This window comes from Perognathus longimembris, chromosome 5, assembly GCF_023159225.1.
Source record: "Perognathus longimembris pacificus isolate PPM17 chromosome 5, ASM2315922v1, whole genome shotgun sequence".
NCBI lineage: Eukaryota > Metazoa > Chordata > Mammalia > Rodentia > Heteromyidae > Perognathus > Perognathus longimembris.
The window spans coordinates 32,894,044-32,916,355 of NC_063165.1; the positions used below are offsets into that span (position 1 = coordinate 32,894,044).

General features: G+C 41.0%; 1 protein-coding gene across 2 annotated transcripts in view; it reads left to right on the top strand.

The window, feature by feature from the left end:
• Positions 1-22,312, top strand: part of Nxpe3 (neurexophilin and PC-esterase domain family member 3) — a 32,676-nt gene that overhangs the window by 7,671 nt on the left and 2,693 nt on the right. The window contains exons 2-5 of one of the 2 annotated variants that reach the window (XM_048346531.1): positions 322-641; positions 3,954-4,708; positions 9,818-9,891; positions 17,222-17,428. In XM_048346531.1, the coding sequence (XP_048202488.1) occupies positions 549-641; positions 3,954-4,708; positions 9,818-9,891; positions 17,222-17,428 (1,129 nt within the window). In that variant the 5' untranslated portion in view covers positions 322-548. The remainder of the gene's footprint in view (positions 1-321; positions 642-3,953; positions 4,709-9,817; positions 9,892-17,221; positions 17,429-22,312) is intronic. The other variant, XM_048346532.1, reaches the window with a different exon arrangement.

Genomic DNA, 22,312 nt, shown 5'->3' on the forward strand with positions numbered 1-22,312 from the left:
CCCAGAGTTCTTCATAAAAACACAAGGTCTGGGCTGGGAATATGGCCTAGTGGCAAGAGTGCTTGTCTCGTATAAAAACACAAGGTCTTTTCTTAATAATCTTTAAGTATAATCATATAATTAGTTATATCATATAACTTTGTAAGGAAAAGGAGGTGATTTTATTTACTTAGTTCTCTTACTTTGCAACTTCTGAGCTTGAGTTTATTCTTTGCTCTCATAAAAGTTGGAAATAGGGCTGCCATCTGAAAATATTACTGTGCCTTAGCCTTATATAAAATTCAAAAGAGGAAATAAGTCTTTTTTCTTGTTCTCTCCTAGACTTTTGGGATTGATGCTACTCTCTTCTCTTTGAAAGGAGTTTGTTGAAAAACAAAATGCTTTTTGAATTGACTGCAGTCTCTTCTGTACATAACTCTTAAGACTACAAGCAGGATAGAAGCAAGTTAAACAGAAAGCTCATCCACAGCTTGGAAAAACAGACATGGAGTTTTGAGGAGCAGAGGGACCATGGTGGCGGCCATGGGTGATCAGGACACAGCCAGACAATGTGGACCAATTTCTTCAGACTGCGGCTTTTCTGCTGTCTGCTTGCACTGCTGATGGTGGTGGTGCTGGTCATCAATGTTACTCAGGTGGAGGTGAGTACCCAGGATACTCCTTTATGACTCTGGATTGGGGCTAGCTGGCCTAAGGAGATGTTGGAAACCAGGAAGTGTATTCTACTAACAAGTGTTTTGTTTTTTGTGTGCCTACCCTGGAGCTTGAACTCAGGGCCTGAGCACTGTCCTGAGATCTTGCTCAAGGCTACCGCTCTACCACTTGAATCACAACTTTACTTACTTGTGGCTTTTTGGTGGTTAATTGGAGAGTAAGAGTCTTACGGACTTTCCTCCCTTACTGGCTTTGAACTTCTGTTCTCAGATCTTAGCCTCCGGAGTAGCTAGGATGACAGGTGTGAGCTATCAGTTCCTAGCAACTCAATATGTTTTTGTGTGTCTCCACATGTTCTCTCCTTTTGAAGGAAATTCTGACCTACGGTACAACATGGATGAATGGTGAGGACATTCTCTTATCGGAAATAAGCCATTTGCAGGAGGAGAATTACCATATAATTCCACTTATATGCTGTATTTAGAATAATCAAATCCATAGACAGAAAACAGAATAGTGTATGTCAGTGGCTAAGGGAAGGAACAGATAATTATTACTTATAATAGGTACAGTTTTAGTTCTGGAGATAGATGGTGGTTGCTCACAGTGTGAATGTACTTAATTATACTTCACTTTACATTTAAAACTGAAAATGGTAAATTTTATGTTAATTCTACATATTTGACAGGGAGAGAGACAGAGGTAGACAGAGACACAGAGAGAGTAGAATTTCTACAATATCTAGATAGGTCACGGACAGCTTCCAGGCAGGGTCACTATTAGTATGGAATTGGCACTATCTTACCTGTAGCCAAACTAATGGTTCAAACCAAGAAAAGGAATAAATACCTAGTTTTTATACTTTAAGACCATCCCTAATAGGAAATATTTAGCTGAACCACTTCACATTCATAGAGTATCTAATGAATGTTACTAATGGCTCACAGAAAAAAAATCTGTAGCACCCTACATGATCATTTCATCTGAAATTAGGTACTCTACTAAAAAGCAAAAAGCAAGTAACAGACATGAAAAGACCTCTGGATATCTTTTTTTAAAAATTATGATTTATTTATTTATTTTGGTGTGGTATGGAGGGATCGAACTTAGGGTCTCATGCATGCTAGGCAAGTGCTCTATTACTAAGCCACAATCCCAGGCCGGACATCTGGGTGTCTTTTTTTTTTTTTTTTTTTGGCCAGTCCTGGGCCTTGGACTCAGGGCCTGAGCACTGTCCCTGGCTTCTTCCCGCTCAAGGCTAGCACTCTGCCACTTGAGCCACAGCGCCACTTCTGGCCGTTTTCTGTATATGTGGTGCTGGGGAATCGAACTTAGGGCCTCGTGTATCCGAGGCAGGCACTCTTGCCACTAGGCTATATCCCCAGCCCCATCTGGGTGTCTTGTAGAACAACTAGTGGTTGTAAAACCCAATGAGCTTTAGAAGAGTGAGGGAAGTGGTGGGGGAAAAAGGAGGATGAATAACTTTGAAATATATTGGCAACTGTGTATGAAGACAGCATGGGAATCTCAATGGTAGCTGTTGACCGACATGGGGAGAGGGGAACAACAGAGATTTATTCTGAGTAAAATATACTGTGTGCATGTTTGAAACACTACAGTAAAACCTCTTGGTGCAATTAATATACTCATTTTTTTAAAAGTGACAGGAAAATAAAACAGGCTCTGATGTGGTTGAGAGTACCCAAGGGAATAAGTTAGGCTTAACAAAATAAATGAGGATGAACATGGTCAGAGTAGTTTGTTTGCATGTATGAATATAAAACTGAAACCTGTTGAAATTATTATTATTAAATTTTTTTGTCAGTCCTGGGATTTAGACTCAGGGCCTGAACACTGTCCCTGGCTTCTTTTTTGCTCAAGGCTAGCACTCTGCCACTTGAGCCACAGCACCACTTCTGGCTTTTTCTATATATGTGGTGCTGAGGAATAGAACCTAGGGTTTCATGTATACAAGGCAAGCATTCTTGCCACTAGGCCATATTCCCAGCCCTTCTATTATTATTATTATTATTATTATTATTACTGTTTTGTGCTGTTCATGGGTCTTGTGCTGGTCCTGGGCATTGTCCCTGAGTTGTTTTGCTCAAGGCTAGCAACTTGAGCCACAACCCTACTTTGGCTTTTTTGGTGGTTGGAGATAATATCTCACGGATTTTCTTGCCTAGGCTAGCTTCAAACAATGATCCTTAGATCTGAGCTTCCTGCCTATTTCTATTACTATTCCTTTTTTTTTTTTTTTTTGCCAGTCCTGGGCCTTGGACTCAGGGCCTGAACACTGTCCCTGGCTTCCTTTTGCTCAAGGCTAGCACCCTGCCACTTGAGCCACAGCACCACTTCTGGCCATTTTCTATATATGTGGTGCTGGGGAATCGAACCCAGGGTTTCATGCATATGAGGCAAGCTCTCTTACCACTAGGCCATATTCCCAGCCCCACTATTACTATTTTTTGTTTCCATTGTCTGGAGGATTATTTTGTGTGACCAGAGGCACATAGACATTGTACCTTTGTGCCCCTCTCCTTTGGTCTCACTGTGTGTGACTGCCTAGAGTCCCGCACGTTGAAATTAGGGACAGTGACGGAGGTGTGAGATTGTTTGGGATACCTTGCATACCTGTATGGAATGTCACAATTAATCCCTCTCTCATTTTTTTTTCATTTCTTTATTGTCAAAGTGATGTACACCCCTTTCCCATTGTAAAGCTACTGTATGCTAATAAAAAATAAGTAAAGAAATACCATAATTCAGTTAGACTTGTAAGAAGGGCCACACATCAACAAAATAATGTATTCTTTTTTTTACAGAATTTTAAAAAATCTTTTTATATATATATATACAGAAACGAGTCCATATATTTTGGTGCTCTCTGTGTTCCCAGGGGGAAGTGGAAGGAGGAAGAAATAATACTAAGTACCTTTTTAGCGCTAGGTACTTGAGTGAGGTTCAGCAAGACCTGGTATTACTGAAGGCACCAGTCTTTTGGGGCCACTCAGTAGTCCCCAAAACAGACTCATCAGCTCCCTTCCCTTAAGAGTCCTTTGGCCAGCTGAGAGGGCTTCTCCTTGAGAAAGCTCTTCCCTTCTTCACCGTAAGAGAACCCTATGGTTTCTCTTATTAACTTTGTTATGTTACGGTAAGATAGTTCTGTAAAACTTGTCTTTGGAAATAAAATCAGTCCAGTTGATGTTACACACATGTCAACAGAAGCGAGATCTGTTTGCCTGAATGTTCAGCGATGTACCTCAGTCATGGTGTCAGTTGTTTGTCTTCCTCTTCAGTACTTGGACCGTGAGACTGTGTCAGCCATGTTCGTGGACAGCAGTGGACAGTTTGTCTTCTCCCAGGCCACAGGCATTAGCCGGAGCCTCTACTGTGGTTATGAGCACCAGACACTGTCCAGTCGAGAGCGCATGGAGGAGGACTCCTTGCTGGCTGCCTTGCAGCTGCAGGTGCCCGATGTGGGGCCAGTCCCGTTTGTGAAGAGCACTGACCCTTCTTCCAGCTACTTTGTCATCCTGAACTATGCAGGCTTCTTCGAGGTGGGAAGCCAGCTGGAAGTGCTGGTTCATGTGCAGGATTTTCAAGGAAAGCCCAAGAAGTACGGTGGAGACTACCTGCAGGCCAGAATCCATTCCCCGAAGCTGCAGGCCGGGGCTGTGGGCAGAGTGGTAGACTACCAGAATGGGTTTTACAAGGTTTTTTTCACTTTGCTCTGGCCGGGCAAAGTTAAAGTATCCATATCTTTGGTTCATCCCAGTGAAGGAATCCGCATTCTTCAGTACCTACAGGAAGAAAAACCAGACAGGGTCTATTTCAAGAGTCTCTTCCGCTCAGGAAGAATTTCTGAAACCACTGAGTGTAATGTGTGTCTCCCTGGGAGTCTGCCCCTGTGCAACTTCACAGATCTCTACACCGGAGAGCCCTGGTTCTGCTTCAAACCAAAGAAGCTCCCTTGCAGCAGCAGAATTAACCACTACAAAGGTGGATACCTGAAGGGCCTCCTAACTGCAGCACAGACTGTTTTCTTCCAGAGGTGGGTGCTCCTCATTCTAGGGGAAGAGTTCTTCAGAGTTCTTTTCCACTGGCCTTGTTCCAATTAAGGGACTTGTTTTTAATATGTGTTTGTTACCTCTGTCATCTTGACCTAGTTTTAAGGAAAGTGCTAAATAAGAATATAAACAATGGTTTGTAGTTATGACTAGCTTTTTTTTTCTTTTTGCCACTCCTGAGGCTTGAACTCAGGGCCTGGGTTCACTCTGAGCTTCTTTTGCTCAAGGGTAGCATCCTATTACTTGAGTCATAGCTCTACTTCTGTCATTTTGGGCAGTTAATTGGAGATAAGAGTCTCATGGACTTTCCTGCTTAGGCTGGCTTCGAACCATGATCCTCAGATCTCAGGCTCCTGTGTAGCTAGGATTATAAGCATGAGCCACCAACACCTGGCATGATTAACATTTAAAAATATATATAATTTTAAGGTGTTGTACAGACTTTCACAATTCAGGTCACATATATATTTCTCTTTTGGACAATGTCACCCCTTCCTTGTTTTCCCCCACTGCCCACAAGTTGCATAGTTCATTTTCCACATAGTGTATACTGAGTACCATTATTGCATTTGTTCACCCTTTCTCCCTCCCTTTCTGCAGCCCCCTCTTTACCACCCCCCCCCCCCCGCCAAAGAAGCAGAAAAAGAAAACAAAGAAATAACAAAAAAACCTCCACACAAACCTACTGCCACCACCAACTACAACATAAATAACTCATGTTTCTGTTCTCTGGAATTTGTTCCAATAAATAGTATTTTATACATTCAAGAGAATTACGCCTTTAGGCATATTTTTTTAGGCATTTTTTTTTTTTTGCCAGTCGTGGGCCTTGGACTCAGGGCCTGAGCACTGTCCCTGGCTTCTTCCCGCTCAAGGCTAGCACTCTGCCACTTGAGCCACAGCGCCGCTTCTGGCCGTTTTCTGTATATGTGGTGCTGGGGAATCGAACCTAGGGCCTCGTGTATCCGAGGCAGGCACTCTTGCCACTAGGCTATATCCCCAGCCCTAGGCATATTTTTTGGTAAATATTTATTGTTATTATTAGGTGTTGTATAGAGAGGTTAACATTTCATAAGTCAGATAATAAGTACATTTCTTCTTTGGACAATCACCCCTTCCTTGATTAGTGTTTTTTTTTTTTGTTTTTTTGTTTTTTTGGGCCAGTCTTCGGCTTGAACTCAGGGCCTGAGCACTGTTCCTGGCTTCTTTGTGCTCAAGGCTAGCATTCTACCACTTGAGCCACAGCGCCCCTTCTGGCTTTTTCTATATATGTGGTGTTTAGGAATCAAACCCAGGGCTTCATGTATATGATGCAAGCACTCTACCACTAGTCTATATTTCCAGCCCCCATAGTTTTTTTGGTTGTTTGTTTTGCCAGTCCTAATGCTTGAATTCAAGCTCCACTTCTGGCTTTGTGGGCTGAGCCACACCTCCAGCCACTGATATGTTTAGGATACAGTCTCATATCTCACCTGAACACAGACTGAGCTGTGATCTGCTACTTAGGCTTCCTGTTGTTGCTGGGATCAAGGTGTACAACATTGTGTCCAGCTCTGTTTCCATAGAGATAGAGTCTCCAGTTTTCTACCCAGGCTGGCATAGCACTGTGATCCTTCCAGTTACAGACTCCCATGTAGCTTGGGATGATAGGTGCATGTCGCCATGCCCAGTTATGGGTTGAGAAGGCGTTACTGAACTTTCTGTGATACTCCTATTCTCAGTCAGCCTCCCAAGCATTTTAAGGTTTCAAACAGGAGCCACCAGTACCCTTGAATTTTTGTTCTTGCTAAGATACCTATGTTTTACTTCAGAACTGCACACTGTGTTTATAGCTATATAAAAAGACTTCATCCATGTCCAAGACTGCTAGGGGTCTAGTCGTGAGGCTGGGCTTTTAGCATGGCATTGAATTCACCCTTCCTTTAGTGATGTGGCTCAATGTGGGGAGTGGGCCATTCTGTTTTCCTCTCATGAGGGTCAGCCTTGTTCTCAAAAGTCACTTAGCCAAGATAGGAAATTGTATTCTTTAATGAAGTCAGCCCTGCATGTGCACTTTATTACTTTTTTCTTCTTCTTTTTGTCTGCCAGCTTCATTAGAATGGCAGTTCCATAAATGAAGAGATTTTGTACTCTTTGTTTATCCAGATAGCCCTGGCTCAGTGTCTGGCACACAGTACAAGTGTAAGAATTGTTTGTTGGATGGACGTATTTTTTTCTAAAATAGATGAAATTAATAAAATTTACAGTTGCACATTCCTCTATTAAATGTTTGGATATTTATTTATTTATTTATTTTTGGTGCCAGTACTCGGGCTTGAATTCAGAACTTGAGTGCTATCCCTGAGCTGTTTTGCTCAAGGCTGTGGCTGTACCACTTGAGTTATGGCTCCACTTCTGGCTTTCATGGTGGTTAATTGGATGTAAGAGTCTCATGGAGAAATGGCACTGTGGCTCAAATGGTAGAGCTCTAGCCTTGAGCACAAAGAGGCTCAGGGACAGCGCTCAGGCTGAGTTCAAGCCCCATGATGGGCAAAAAAAGAAAAAAAAAGAGTCTTACAGGCTTTCCTGCCCATGCTGGCTTCAAAGTACAATCTTCAGATCTCAGACTCCTGAGTAGCTAGGATTACAGATGTGAGCCACTAGCATGGGCTTTTATACATTATTATTTTTGTTTTGTTTTATTTTTTGCCAGTCTTGGGGTTTGAAGTCAAGGCCTGAGAACTGTCCTTGGTTTCTTTTTGCTCAATGCTAGCACTCTGCCACTTGAGCCACAGTGCCACTTCCGGCTTTTTCTACATATGTGGTGCTGAGGAATCGAACCCAGGGCTTCATGTATACGAGGTGAGCACTTTGCCACTAAGCCATATTCCTAGCCCTATGCATTATTATTATTAAATAGTTATTCAAATGGGGTTACAATAATTCAGGTTATGAGTAAATGCTTCTTAGTCAATGTCACTTCTTCCATTGTTCTCCCCTATTTCCTCCCTCCCATTCCTACCTCAAGTTCTATAGGTCATGTTTTTATATAATGTAAATTGAATAAAATGACTACATTTGTTCACCCTTTTTCCCTCCATTCATGCTCTTACCCTTTGCCCCGCTCCCAAACATGTTTTTGCTTTCTGGTATTCATTTTGATATTTAGTACATTAGTTGTTCAAAGGAGTTAAACTCAGGGCTTGGGTGCTCCCTTAATTATAGCATCCTTTAGTCAGCTTGTTTGTGTGTAAATACAAAGAGCCCTGTTTATGTTATCATACATATTTATATTTTAGGTCTACTTTCACATGAGAGAAAATAATCAAAAAATTGTTTATATTTTATTCAAGCATAAGAGGCCTAATTATTGTGACTAAATTTTGGGAATAGTTGCCCTGTTTCTTTCCTTTTCTCTTCTTTTATTTATTTTTTAACACTGATACCAGGATTTGAACTTACTGCATACTATGTGAACCGTGCTCTACTTCTGGATTTCTTGGTTGTTAATTGTCTATAAGAATTAGAGGGCTGGGAATATGGCCTAGGGGTAAAGTGCTCACCTTGTATACATGAAGCCCTGGGTTCGATTCCTCAGCACCACATGTATATAAAAAGCCGGAAGTGGCGCTGTAGTTCCAAGTGGTAGAGTGCTAACCTTGGGCAAAAAGAAGCCAGGGACAGTGCTCAGGCCCTGAGTTCAAGCCCCAGGACTGGCAAAAAACAAAACAAAAAAAGACTTAGAGGGCTGGGAATGTGGCCTAGTGGTAGTGTTTGCCTTGTACGCATGAAGCCCTGGGTTTGATTCCTCAGCACCATATAAACAGAAAAAGCCGGAAGTGGCGCTATGGCTCAAGTGGTAGAGTGCTAGTTTTGAGCAAAAAGAAGCCAGGGACAGTGCTCAGACCCTGAGTTCAAGCCCCAGGACTGGCAATACTAATAAATAAATTAATTAAATTTAAAAAAGAACTTTTCACTTGTTCAGCTGCCACTCTATCACTTAAGCCTCCGTTCTTAGTTTTTTGTTTTTCTTTCTTGGTGTTGGTCCTGGAGCTTGAACTCAGGGCCTGGGTGTTGCCCCTGAGCTTTTCTTGCTCAAGGCTAGCACTCTACCACTTAAGCCACAACTCCTCTTCTGACTTTTTTTGGTAGTTAATTGGAAATATGAGTCTCACAGACTTTCTTGAGCAAGCTGACTTTGAACCATCACGGTTCAGATCTTAGGCTCTTGAATAGCTAGGATGACCGATTTGAGTCACCCTAGGATCATGCTTAGTTCTCAGCTAGTTACTTTGGAGATGGAGTCTCACAGACTTTTCTGCCTAGGCTTGCACTGAACTGCCATTTTCCAGATCTCAGCCATCTGAATAGCTAGGATTACAGGTGTGAGACATTTTGCACTAGATTTTTATCCTTCTGGCATTTACTGTCCTTCAGTTTTTCATACATTTATCCAAAATATTTTACTGAGCATGTACTGTTGTTCCAGGTCTGTGCCAAGTGCTAAAGATACAGAGGTGAATAGAGAGCACTAGCCATGTCTTTGAGGAATGTATGTTTTCACAAGGAAACAAACACTAAAGACTCATGGTAATGATAACTACTTGCTGTGTGAGCACATGTCTGAGGTCAATTCCCCAGAAGGATTCATCTCACATATGGGCAAAGTCTCAAGAATTTGACTAAACTTGAACCCTAGATAGTGAAACTTGAAAACTAGACAAGACTCTGTCAGCCTGAGCCATTGACAGTGTTATGAGATTAATTCAAACTGGAGCTAGTCACTTTGGATTATGAATTCTTAGGGCTTGCTAGGCAGTATATGTATGTGTGTATATACATATATATGTATATATATGAACATATATACACATATATACATATACACACATCAATGAAACCTTACCAGAATCTCTTGAATTCATCTTGATTTACATGCCCATGTAACCTACTTCCTGTAGGAGACCTAGTTTGTGAATTATTATATTGACATTTATATTTAATCATATTGAGACTTTGTAGGATATATTTTTACTTGCAGATAAAGATATATAACTGAAAACAAATGTCCCAGAATCTAAGTTTGTGCTTTTTTTTCTGAATTCCTCTTAAAGTGGTGTCAATATCAAAATGCCAGTCAACTCCAGTGGACCTGATTGGGTGACTGTGATTCCCAGGAAAATAAAAGGTAATAAAGGAATGAGCTCCATTATTTGTTATTTGTCTTGTTAAGTGGGTTGAGTTCTGGTATTTCACTAATGTAATAAAATCTTTTTTCCTTTTAATATGCAATGGTTGCTTCTGGACACAACTGAAAATATTAAAATTGATTTAGAAAATCAGCTAGATATGCTTTCAATTTGCTTTATGTTTTCAATTCTGTAGTTTGCTCTTCATGCACATATAGATTTTTCTTTTTCCATCTCCCTTCTATTAATTTTTTTTAAAAAGTTCAGTTCTTTAGTCATATATTCAGTGCTCTTATCATGTTGGACAATATTTTAATCCCTAGTACTGCAAACAAACACAAGTGGCAGGGCTAGGTAATGTGGCTCAATAGTAAAGTGCTTTTTTGGCATGCTGGGGGTCCTGGGCTTGAATCCTCAGCATGCATGTGTGTGTGGGTGAGCACCCCCCCCCCACACCCACACCCATCATTGTGTTGGTGAACACCAGCTGTTCTCAATCCCTATCCCATACTACACAGTTAAACTGACAGGGAAGACCCATCTCTCTGTATTTGAATAAACTTCCTAGGTGATTCTGATCCATTGGTATAGATTATTAATAATAAAAGTCTCAGGGACTTTTCTGCCCTGGCTGGCTTTGAACCACAGTCCTTAGATCTCAAACCTCCTGAGTAGCTGGGATTACAGGTGCCCAGCAAACTATAGCAAATTTATGGTGATTTTTAGAAAGAAAGGGGGAGCAATGTTAGATTATTATGCAGGTGGCAGGCAAGATCCTTTAGTGGTTGTAAACCAGGAGGTGTTGTAAATCCTGCCCTTAGTTTTATAATACACCTGGTCCAAGCATGGATATTACCACCATTACCATTTACGCGCCTTGATCGAGTGAGAAGAAATGAGAGAAGACTGCCGCTAGGGGGCAGACTCTCCCCAGTTCAGTTCCTGCTTCTTTGTTAAAACTCAGCGTGACCAGATATATACCTTTTAAAAATGAGGGGCTGGGGATATGGCCTAGTGGCAAGAGAGCTTGCCTTGTATACATGAAGCCCTGGGTTTGAGTCCCCAGCACCGCATATGTAGAAAAAGGCCAGAAGTGGTGCTGTGGCTCAAGTGGTAGAGTGCTAGCCTTGAGCAAAAAGAAGCCAGGGACAGTGCTCAGGCCCTGATTTCAGTGCCCAGGACTGACAAAAAAAAAAAAAAAAGAGAACTCAGAAATATTAACGTGTATGTGTGTGTATGTGTATACTGGGGCTTGAATTCAGGACCTGGGCACTATCTGTGAGCTTTTTTTGGTCAAGGCTACTGTGCTGTCACTTGAGTCACAGCTCTACTAATAGCTCTTTTGGTAGTTAATTTGAGAGAAGATACCCATGAACTTTCCTGCCCAGGCTGGCTTCAAGCCACAATCCTCATATCTCATCCTTCTGAGTAGCCAAGATTACAGTAGTGATCCACTGGTGCCCACCTAGAAATCTTACTTTTTAAATATCATAGTTTCAGATTTTAAAACATTGGCATCCAGTTTTTGTTTTATTTTTATTTTTGCCTGTCCTGGGGCTTGAACTCAGGGCCTGAGCACTGTCCCTGGCTTCTTTTTGCTCAAGGCTAGCACTCTACCACTTGAGCCACAGTGACACTTCTGGCTTTTTTTTTTTTTTTTTTTGCCAGTCCTGGGCCTTGGACTCAGGGCCTGAGCACTGTCCCTGGCTTCTTGCTAGCACTCTGCCACTTGAGCCACAGTGACACTTCTGGCCATTTTTTATATATGTGGTGCTGGGGAATTGAACCCAGGGCTTCATGTATACGAGGCAAGCACTCTTGCCACTAGACCATATTCCTAGCCCCACTTCTGGCTTTTTCTATATATGTGGTGCTGAGGAATCAAACCCAGGGTGAGCATTTTACCATTAGGCCATATTCCCAGCCCTGGCATCCAGTTTTTTTTGGTTTTATTGCTTTTATTATCTCTCTTTTTTTCTTATTTATTGTCAAAGTGATTTACAGAGAGGTTGGCATCAGTTTTTTTTTTCTTTTTTTTTTCTTTTGGCCAGTCCTGGGCCTTGGACTCAGGGCCTGAGCACTGTCCCTGGCTTCCTTTTTGCTCAAGGCTAGCACTCTGCCACTTGAGCCACAGCGCCACTTCTGGCCATTTTCTGTATATGTGGTGCTGGGGAATCGAACCCAGGGCCTCATGTATACGAGGCAAGCTCTCTCGCCACTAGGCCATATCCCCAGCCCCTGGCATCCAGTTTTTAACTTTTGTTTTTTCCCCGATTACTGGAGCTTGACTGTGGGCCCTGTATTCTAGGTTGGCCTGCTTGCACATGGCTGGAGCTCTATTACTTGTGCCACTCTTCAGTTCAACTGTTTTGGTGGTTACTTGGAAATGGAGTCTCTCAGACTTTTCTCCTCAGGCTGGGCTGAATTGTGATCCATAGATTTCAGCCCTGAGTATCTAGGATTACAAGCAGGAGCCACTAGTGCCCAGCTTATTTCATAACATTTGAAATATTGTGTAGTCTAAAATAAATTTTGTCTGTGTCCTGGATTCAAGCAGTGTACTGCCAGTCATATCTTCAGTGCCCACTGTGGTTTGCTATAAGAATTTTCAGTGTTTGTTTGTTTTTTTGCTTTGGCATTGGCTTGCTAGGCAACTGCTCTACCACTTGATCTGTGCTTCCCCATAATCCCACACCTTCCCCTCCTCTCATCTCTGGAGCTTGAACTCAGGGCCTGAGAGCTCTATAATTTTGTGCTCAAGGCTAGTGCTGTACAACTTAAGCCCACAGCTGTACTTCCCTCTTGGCTTGGCTTTTCTTTTCTTATAGTTTATTGGAGATAAGAGTCTCACAGACTTTCTTGTCTGGGCTGGCTTCAAATTCTGATCCTCAAATATCAGCCTCCTGAGTATCTAGGATTACAGAAATGAGCCACTGTTGCCAGGCATCTTTTGCTTTTAGTTTGCTTTTTCTTTCAAATAGGGTCTAGTGCTAACTAGCCTGGGCTAGTTAGCTTTTGTTGCTGTCTTGAATCAAATACATTATTAGCTTTAGAGAACACATATGTGAAAGAAATATTATTGGAAATAAATATCTTTTAGCTGTCTGAGTTTTTTCAGCCTATAGCCAAGATGTCTGTAGGCATAGAATCCCTCAGTAGTACTATACTTCAAACACCTTTCATGTCTGACACCCTCCAGACCCTGCTCCCACTACTTGCATCTGCTTTGTGTTACTCCAGCTGAGTCTGGCTTACCCACTGTGAGATGTTCTTGGTGTCTTGTGGAGTAGGTATCGAGAAGAACATTATAGTTTACCTGACAGGCCTTAGAAAGTATTCAAGAACTGGTGTTTTGTGATGTATTATTTTGGTTAGAAGGAAGACAGGTCAATAACTAGTGAATCTTTTGATAGATTTTTAGAGGAACAAAGTATTGAATGAGTAGGAGTAGAATGGGTTGGCTTTGGATAAGAAAATAATTTTGCAATACACACATAAATGGAAAGTAGAAGGGCTTTGTATGCCAAGGGAACCAGCCAGCATAGAACTTTGCTGATGTTCTCAATAGTGACCAGGAGGGGGCACTCAAATACCTTTTAACACTGTTTCTAGTTTTATCACAGATTTTCAGTATTCATTAGATCTCCTTGGTATTCATTAGATCTCATTTTCACAATGTTATAATGACAAATTGATGTTTCCTTTACTCATTCCACTAACTTTTTAAACAACTGTAGGTTCCTTGGAATCATATTAAAATAGTTAGGAAATAGTTTTGTCCCAACTGACCATAAGTGCTCAGTATGTGCATTTCACGTAAACAAATGGAAAAAAAAAGACAAGAAAAGAAGCACTATGATTTAACACAGGGCATGCTTAAAGATGAGCACCTGGTTCATGCCTGTAATTCCCAACTCCTGAAAGCCAAGCTCAGGAGGCTTTCAGTTCAAGGCCAGCTCAGGCAAAAACTCCACACGCTATCTGAAAAATAAAGCAAAAATGATTGAGCATGTGGCTCAAGTGATAGAGCTATATGCGTTTGAGTTCAATCCCAGTAATATACCCTCCCCCCCCAAAAAAAGGGGAGGAATGCATGCATGACTGTCAAGATCATCAATTTGTTTGCTTTACCAATTGCTAGTAGTAAGTATAATTAACATTTGCTTGGAAATAGTTTCCTGTGTGGTATATACTTTCCTTTTTAACATGTGTTTGGCACAAAATAGCTGAATGCACCAAATTAGTAATGGCAAAATTGTAACTTCACAGTCACTTAATTTTCAATCTAGTACATGTTCTTTTAGGCTCCAGGTGTCTTCTGCATAGCTCTATATCAGCAACTTTGGTATACTGAAATAACGAGGGAACTTTGGGCAGGGTGTGGAATCATCATAGTAGAGCTACACTTAATGATAACAATAATAACATGTTGAGGATTCTTTTTCTTTTTCTTTTTCTTTCTCCTTTCTGAGAGGGCTTCACATTTGCTCTACCATTTAAGCCACACACATCCTCACTTTTCAGATAGCTTCTTGCTATGTTACCTGTGCTGCTCTTGAACTCCATGGCTCAAGTGTCACATCTCCTCCCCTCCCCCTCTCTTTTGTCAGTTGTAGGGCTTGGACTCAGGACCTGGGTGCTGTCCCTGAGCTCTTTTGCTCAAGGCTAGCACTTTACCACTTGGAGCCACAGCTCCACTTCCAGTTTTTGAGTAGTTAATTGGAGATAAGAAACTCATGGGGACGTCTCTGCCCAGGTGGCTTTGATCTGCAGTCCTCAGATCTCAGCCCCCTAAGTAGCTAGGATTACAGGCATGAGCCACCAGCGCCTGGCTCAAGTGATTCTCTTGTCTCAGGCTCTTGAGTAACTAGACTACAGTAGTAGGCTACTTTATCTGGCTCAGGAAATTGCTTTCATGTAAGCCAAATAAATATTCTTTTTCCCCTTTACATTTAATTTGATGATCATATTTGCCAAAATAAAGCTTTTAAAACTACTACCTTGGGCTGGGAATATGGCTTAGTGGTAAAGTGCTCGCCTCAAATACATGAAGTCCTGGGTTCAATTCCTCAGCAAAACAACAACAACAACAACAACAACAACAAAAACTTGCTACTTTCTTTTTCATTTGGATTCTGAACTTAAAAAATTAGTTGATGTTAAGAAACAAATTATTTTAATATGCACTATAAAATAAGGCATTTTCTTTAAATGCATATAAAATCCAAAGTGATGTTTATTTAACATTAATTTAAAAGGGATAATGTCAAGAAGTAAAATAATAATCACCAATAAGGGACTTATTTAATTTTTTTTTTTTTTTGGCCAGTACTGGGCCTTGGACTCAGGGCCTGAGCACCGTCCCTGGCTTCTTCCCGCTCAAGGCTAGCACTCTGCCACCTGAGCCACAGCGCCCCTCTGGCCGTTTTCCATATATGTGGTGCTGGGGAATCGAACCTAGGGCTTCATGTATATGAGGCAAGCACACTTGCCACTAGGCCATATTCCCAGCCCTTAAATTTAAAATTTTGAGTATTTGCACTTAAAGTTGTGGTATAAAGTTTGATAAGAAATATACTCACCGGAATTATTAATTTACCACACAGTGTGATATGCATAAGGGATATGGGACAGATCTTTGTTATATTAAGCCACAAATATTTCAGAGTATTTGTTTTTGCAGCATAGCTTTGTGTTCTTAACTAACTAGAATAAAACAATGCTGAGCCTATGTGTGTGTGTGTGTGTGTGCGCGCGTGCGTGCTTCCTGCTTTATGTATGAAACTGTAACCCCTCTGTACATCACTTTGACAGTAAATAAATTGATAAAAACTCTAGTAAAAACATTGAGGTTTAACAGGTGATGAGAATGACTAGATTATGGTCATAGGTCAACTTTGGAGTACAGAAAGACAGGACATAAAATGGTGATTTCTTCAGGATTGTAGATTTGAATGATAGAATGTACATTCAATCCATTGTTGTTATAAATAAGTTTCTTTATTTATTTAATTGGTGGGGAGCTTGAACTCTGGGCCTGGGCCCTGTCCCTGAGCTCTTCAGCTCAAGGCTAGTGCTTTGCCATTTGAGCCATAGTGCCATTTCCTGTTTTCTGGTGGTTAATTGGACATAAGAGTCTCACAGACTTTCCTGCCCCTGCTGGCTTTGAGCCGATATCTTCAGATCTCAGCCTCCAGAGTAGCTATAATTACAGGTAGAGTCACTGGCTCCTAGCCTACAAATAGGTTTATTATCTCCCTGCCACAAGCCAAAAGGAATGGCTGACATTTATGAATATGTACCAAGATGTGATCTAGCATAGTAGTTAAAAACTTGGGCTTTTATGCTCTCCTGCTTGTGGCTAAGTTGTGTCTTCATCACTTAAATAAGCTTTAGGACCTTAGTGAAGGTTTTCTGAACGGCAGGGCTAGTAATAGGATCTTCTTGTAAGATGTGTGTGCATGTGTATGTGTGATATGTTTAGAATCATGTGTGATAAAAGGTTTAAAACAATGTGTGATAATATGTTTAGAAGAACAGCATTTGATAAACAATAAACTTGCAAGAAATATTAGTTATCAACTATTTGTTTTGAAGTATGTGCAGTGTATTGTTTCTGTAGTGGCATTTTCCAAGAAAGGTGTTGACTTTCCCTCTGAAAGGTGCTAGTCCTGGTGCTAGTGTTATCATGTGTCGCTAGGCTACAGCAGTGAGTACATAATGTTGATAGTTTTTGATATTGCTTATTTTGCATGGACATCTTCTGAATCTTTTGTATTGTGAGAATAATTCCTTGCATATCATTGGTTTATTTTTTATATTCAATAGTGATTTTTTAAAATAAAATTTGAATTTAGAGCTCACAGATGAAAACTTTTAACCAACTGAGGAATATTGTATTATTACTATAATGCATATGTAAAATATGAAATTAAGTTGTTACCTGTCTTACAGATTTTTGGATGGAAATGGGGTTCTTCTATTCTGAAACAATGCCAAACAGATGCTTACAGTCACACATTTCCTTGTTTTCTGCCTTCTTTATTTCTGACTTTGACTTAAAAGTACATAATTAGAGAGAATGTTCATCTCCCTTCCTCTGTGTCTACAATCACCCATACACCCATTTCACATCTTCCCATTTTTGCACAAAGGAGAACCTTTGTGTGTTGGGGAAACCCTGGGATTTCTTTGAGATGTGACAGCAGGAAATGTCTTATGCTGAGAGGCTAGCAAATATTTGAACATAATTGTATTTGTTGGAAAAATTTTAAACTAATTTTGGAGGAGAATTTCAGCACTGTATCTTTTTCCCCTTTTTCTTTTTAGAAACTAACAACTTAGAAGTGTCTCAAGGCTCAGGACCCTTTCCTTCTGGGTATTACTACAAAGATCAGTGGAGGCCCAGGAACTTTAAGATGCGCCAGTTTAATGACCCTGACAACATTACAGAATGCTTGCAAAGAAAAATGGTATATTTATTTGGTGACTCAACAATCAGACAATGGTTTGAATACCTCACTACATTTGTTCCAGGTTGGTACTTTGCTTTTGTTTATAAGTTATTTCCTACATGAATGAAATCAGATTTGAAATACACAGATTCACTCAGTACCTTCTTGTCCTATGCTGATCAGCTAGTTTAAATAAATGGACATAGTTGTATTTGTGGGAAACTTTTTCATCTACTTTTGGTATGGGGGCTTGAAGTCAGGGCCTGTAAGGTTGTCCCTTAACTTTTTTGCTCAAGGCCAGTACTCTGCCACTTGAGTCATAGTTCCACTCTGGCTTTTTGGTGGTTAATTGGAGATAAGAATACTAGTAGACTTTCCTGCCCAGTCTGGCTTTGAATGGAGATCCTCAGATTTTAGACTCCTGAATAGTTGGTGTCTGGCTAAGGATTAGATTCTTATCCAGAATCATCCTACTGATTAACTGCCTGACTTTGGACAAGTCATTTCCTGTGTGTTCATGTATGTGTGTGCACGTATGTGTACATTAATATGAGAGGGCGAGTACATACGCATAGGTACTGAGGCTTGTCATTCGCTGGTTCTACTTTTTTTTTTTTTTTTTTTGCCAGTCCTGGGCCTTGGACTCAGGGCTTGAGCACTGTCTCTGGCTTCTTTTTTCTCAAGGCTAGCACTCTTCCACTTGAGCCACAGCGCCACTTCTGGCCGTTTTCTATATATGTGGTGCCAAGGAATCAAATCCAGGGCTTCATGTATCTGAGGCAAGCACTCTTGCCACTAGGCCATATTTCCAGCCCTCTGGTTCGACTTTTTAACACCTGGTGCTCCACCACTTGAACGACACCTCCAGTCAGACTTTTTTAATGTCTAGTTGTTGGTAGAGTCTTGAAGGTTTTTTTCCTCCTAAATTGGCTCTGAGCCATGAGCCTCAGATCTCAGCTTCCTGAGTAGATAACTATAGCTGTGAGCCGCTGGCCCCCAGATTATCATTTACTTTTTCATGCTAATTTCTCCTTGTGTTAGATGGCCATGTCATCTAACAGGTGTCTTTTACTTTTAATAATCTGTATTCTAAAACAGGTGGATGTATCCAGTTGTTTTTCTTCTGCTTCTGTTTGGTCTAACGCCAAGTATAGACAGGATTTAACTGGAAGGAAGTCACCAAAGGAATATGTATAATTGTAGCAAAACCATCCATTGGGCCTACCATTACTGTGACTCAAATAAAAGTAAAGCTTTATGTGGGTGTTTGAGCTTAATCAAATGATAAGATGGGCACAGTGACTCAAGCCTGTAATCCTAGCTACTTGAGAGATAGTGCTGAGGAATTGTGGTTTGAGATTATCTAGGCAAAAAATGCTGAGAGAGTCCATCTCAGTCAATGGCTGGAAGCAGTGGTGCATACCTATTCCTCCAACTACAGGGCAAACGCAAGAGCTAGGTACAGTGGTGGCATCTCTCGCAACTCAGGGAAGATTTCAGCCCAGGCCGGTCCAAGCCTAAAGCAAGACCCAGCCTTTAAAATAACCAAAGGAAAGGGGGCTGGAGGTGTGGCTCAAGTGGTAGAGCCTCAATCCCCAGTAGTGAAAATAAAAGAAACTGGTAGCTTAAGGTTTTATTCCATATAAGTAGGGCTGGATGCTGAGTGGTAGTGAAGGAAAGCATAGACAATTACAGTTTAACCCTATCTCTAAAGCACTGATTATAAATTCCCCCAGTGCTAAGGCTGTGGCATCCACTCATCACTGCTGGCTGTGGTACCAATGGTTGTGTGCACTAAACAGGTACTTAGGAAGTAGTCATAGGAGTTCATTGCCAGCATTTACTTTTTGTTAGGCAACAATGGGACTATTGAGAGATATGAGACAGAGCCACTTTCCATATGGGGGCATTTCTACAGATTAATTTTTTTCCAACTGGGAAAATATTTTAGCCTTAAAATTGTGTTAGTGTATATGAATTATAGAAAATAATGGGCTTCATCACGGCATTTTCATATATGTATAGGAATGGAGTTGTTAGGAGTTAGAATGGTCATGGCATCTTTGATTCGTGGCATCTTTGGAATATTTCAGAGGAGTTAAAAATGGAAACACAGTTAGAGGGACAGGGCACTGGGAGCAGGCGCTTTGCAAACACCACATGTCATTTACCCAGCTGCCTACACTTAGTGTGGTGGTAGCCTTACTCAGCCCTCTTGGTAAGTGGGCCTCACCCATTCTCCCTGCCCTTGGTTTCTCATTCCAAAGAAGCCTCAACAGGGTCTGCACTTTCAGGCACGTCCACACTACAGCCTGATTGAGGTCCTTCCCTAAGAAGAGGGAGGCATCAATATCTTCCACCTGAGCTAGGGAGAGGCCCTTCCTGTTATTCCCGCTCCTTGTTCTGACATCTGAAGCCACTTGTGCCTTCTTTCCCCAAGCACTCAGCCACTGTTAGGGCTCACCTCTTCACAAGAGCCAAAAGCCTGTCCTGCTACACTAGAGGCCTCATGGCTCAAGTTGGGACCTGTCCTTTCTTGTATCAAGAGACCTGTCTGGTTAGCTGATTTTTAAGGTCCAGCTGGAGTGCATTCCCTACTCTTGTCTCTATTTGGAGAGCCCTTCAAGACCTGGGCTCTGGCCCCCTTCCTCCTTGTCAATGCTAGGCAGTGGCTCATACTCTAGATTGCTCTGCTACCTTTGTTATAGAAGTCTTCTTACAGAGTTAATTGATTTTCCCACCACAGGGTAAATTGAAAGTTAAAAAAAGAAGAATTGCTACTTTTGCTTATTGCAAAAAGAAGCACTTAAGGGAATTGTACAAGTTGGGAGGGGACTGGGGGGAGCGAAAGTAGGAGAAAAATGAGGGAGGGCGTAACAAGTTTGACAAGAAATGTACTCATTACCTTACATATGTAACTGTAACCCCGTGTACATCACCTTGACAATAAAATAAAAAAAAAAAAGAAAATCCGTATCTGGAAAACTAAAAGCAAAAAAGAACTTATTTTTTATCCAGAAGTATAATTTAGATTGCTTTCTTTTTCTTTTCTCTTTTATTCAGTAAGTGGTTGTCAGGTTACAATTGCCTCTATCAGGTCAGGAGTACAGTGCTTGTTGATCAGTGCCACTCTTCCACTATTCTCCCCTATTGTTTATATAGTTATAAGAGCTTATTTTAATTTTTCTTAAATTTATTTATTTTGCCATTCTTGGGTCATGAACTCAAGGTCTGGATGCTATATCTAAACTTTTTTGCTTTTAAAGCTAGCCTTCTACCACTTGAACCACTGCTTTACTTCCAGCTTTTTAGTGGTTAGTTGGGGATAAGAGTATCATGGACTTTCTTCATGTTGGCTTTGAACTATGATCCTCATATTTCAGCCTCCTGAGTAGGATTACAGGCATGAGCCACTGGTACCCAGCTGTCCTACTTTTTTAATATATATTTTTTATTATCAAACTGAATTACAGAGAAGTTACAGTTTCATACATTAGGCATTGGATACATTTCTTGTACTGTTTGTTACCTCATCCCTCATATAAGATACAGTGATAGTGCAGGTACAACCACAGGAAGGGGATACAAGAAGATCATCAACAATAGAAGCTACGGTTTCACATGGCGTGTTGAAAATAATGACAACAGTGATATAACAGTCATTTCCATAACATGGAGTTCATTTCACTTAGCCTCATCTTATGTGTTCATAAGGGCATAGCTATTGGGCTCTTGTGATCCTCTGCTGTGACTTGCCTAAACCTGTGCTAATTATTCCCTGTAAGGGAGACCATAGAGTCCATGTTTCTTTGGGTCTGGCTCACTTCACTTAGTATAACTTTTTCCAAGTCCTTCCATTTCCTTACAAATGGGGCAATGTCATTCTTTCTGATAGAGGCATAAAATTCCATTGTGTATATGTACCATATTTTCCTGATCCACTCATCTACTTAGGGGCATCTGGGTTGGTTCCAGATTCTAGCTATGACAAATTGTACTGCGATGAACATTGTTGTGCTGGTGGCTTTAGTGTGATTATGTTTGTGGTCTTTTGGATAGATACCCAAAAGTGGGGCTGCTGGGTCATAGGGGAGTTCTATATTTAGCCTTCTGAGGAATCTCCATACCATTTGCCAGAGTGGCTGAACCAGTTTACATTCCCACCAACAATGAAGTAATATCCTACTTTTTTTAAACAGGGATTTCTTATGTAGTTTAGCTTGCCCTTGAACTAGTGATCTTTCTTCCTCAGGCTCCCAAATGCTGGGATTCTAGTTATGTACTACCATCTTTTGTGTTTTTAATTAACAAATAATTGTATATCTTCATGGATACACTGTGGATAGTTTGATTTACATAGATATTGTGAAATATCCCATTATTAGATAATTACTAGTTTCAGTACGTCAGTGATTTAATCCACTGATTACTTGTTAATTAATTGCCAGTTATTCAGTAATTAGCGGATTAATTTATTAATATCCTTATGTTACATGGTAACTTTGTAGCAAATTCACTGTTCATATAATTGTGAAATATACAATATGTGCTCTTTTGTGTTCTGGTACTGGGGCTTGAACTCAGGGCCTGGGCCCTGTCTCAGCCTGTCTGCTTAACCCTGTTGGCAGTCTATCACTTGAGCCATATGTCCACTTATAGCTTTGTGGGTTGTTGTTTTTTTTTTCCATTTTGTTTTTGCCAGTCCTGGGCCTTGGACTCAGGGCTTGAGCACTGTCCCTGGCTTCTTTTTGCTCAAGGCTAGCACTCTGCCACTTGAGCCACAGCACCACTTCTGGCCGTTTTCTATATATGTGGTGGTGAGGAATCGAACCCTGGGCTTCATGTATACGAGGCAAGCACTTTTGCCACTAGGCCATGTTCCCAGCCGTTTTGTGGGTTTTTAGTTGGAGATAAGAATCTCACAGATTCTCCTACCAGGCTGGCTTGGAACCACAATCTTCACATG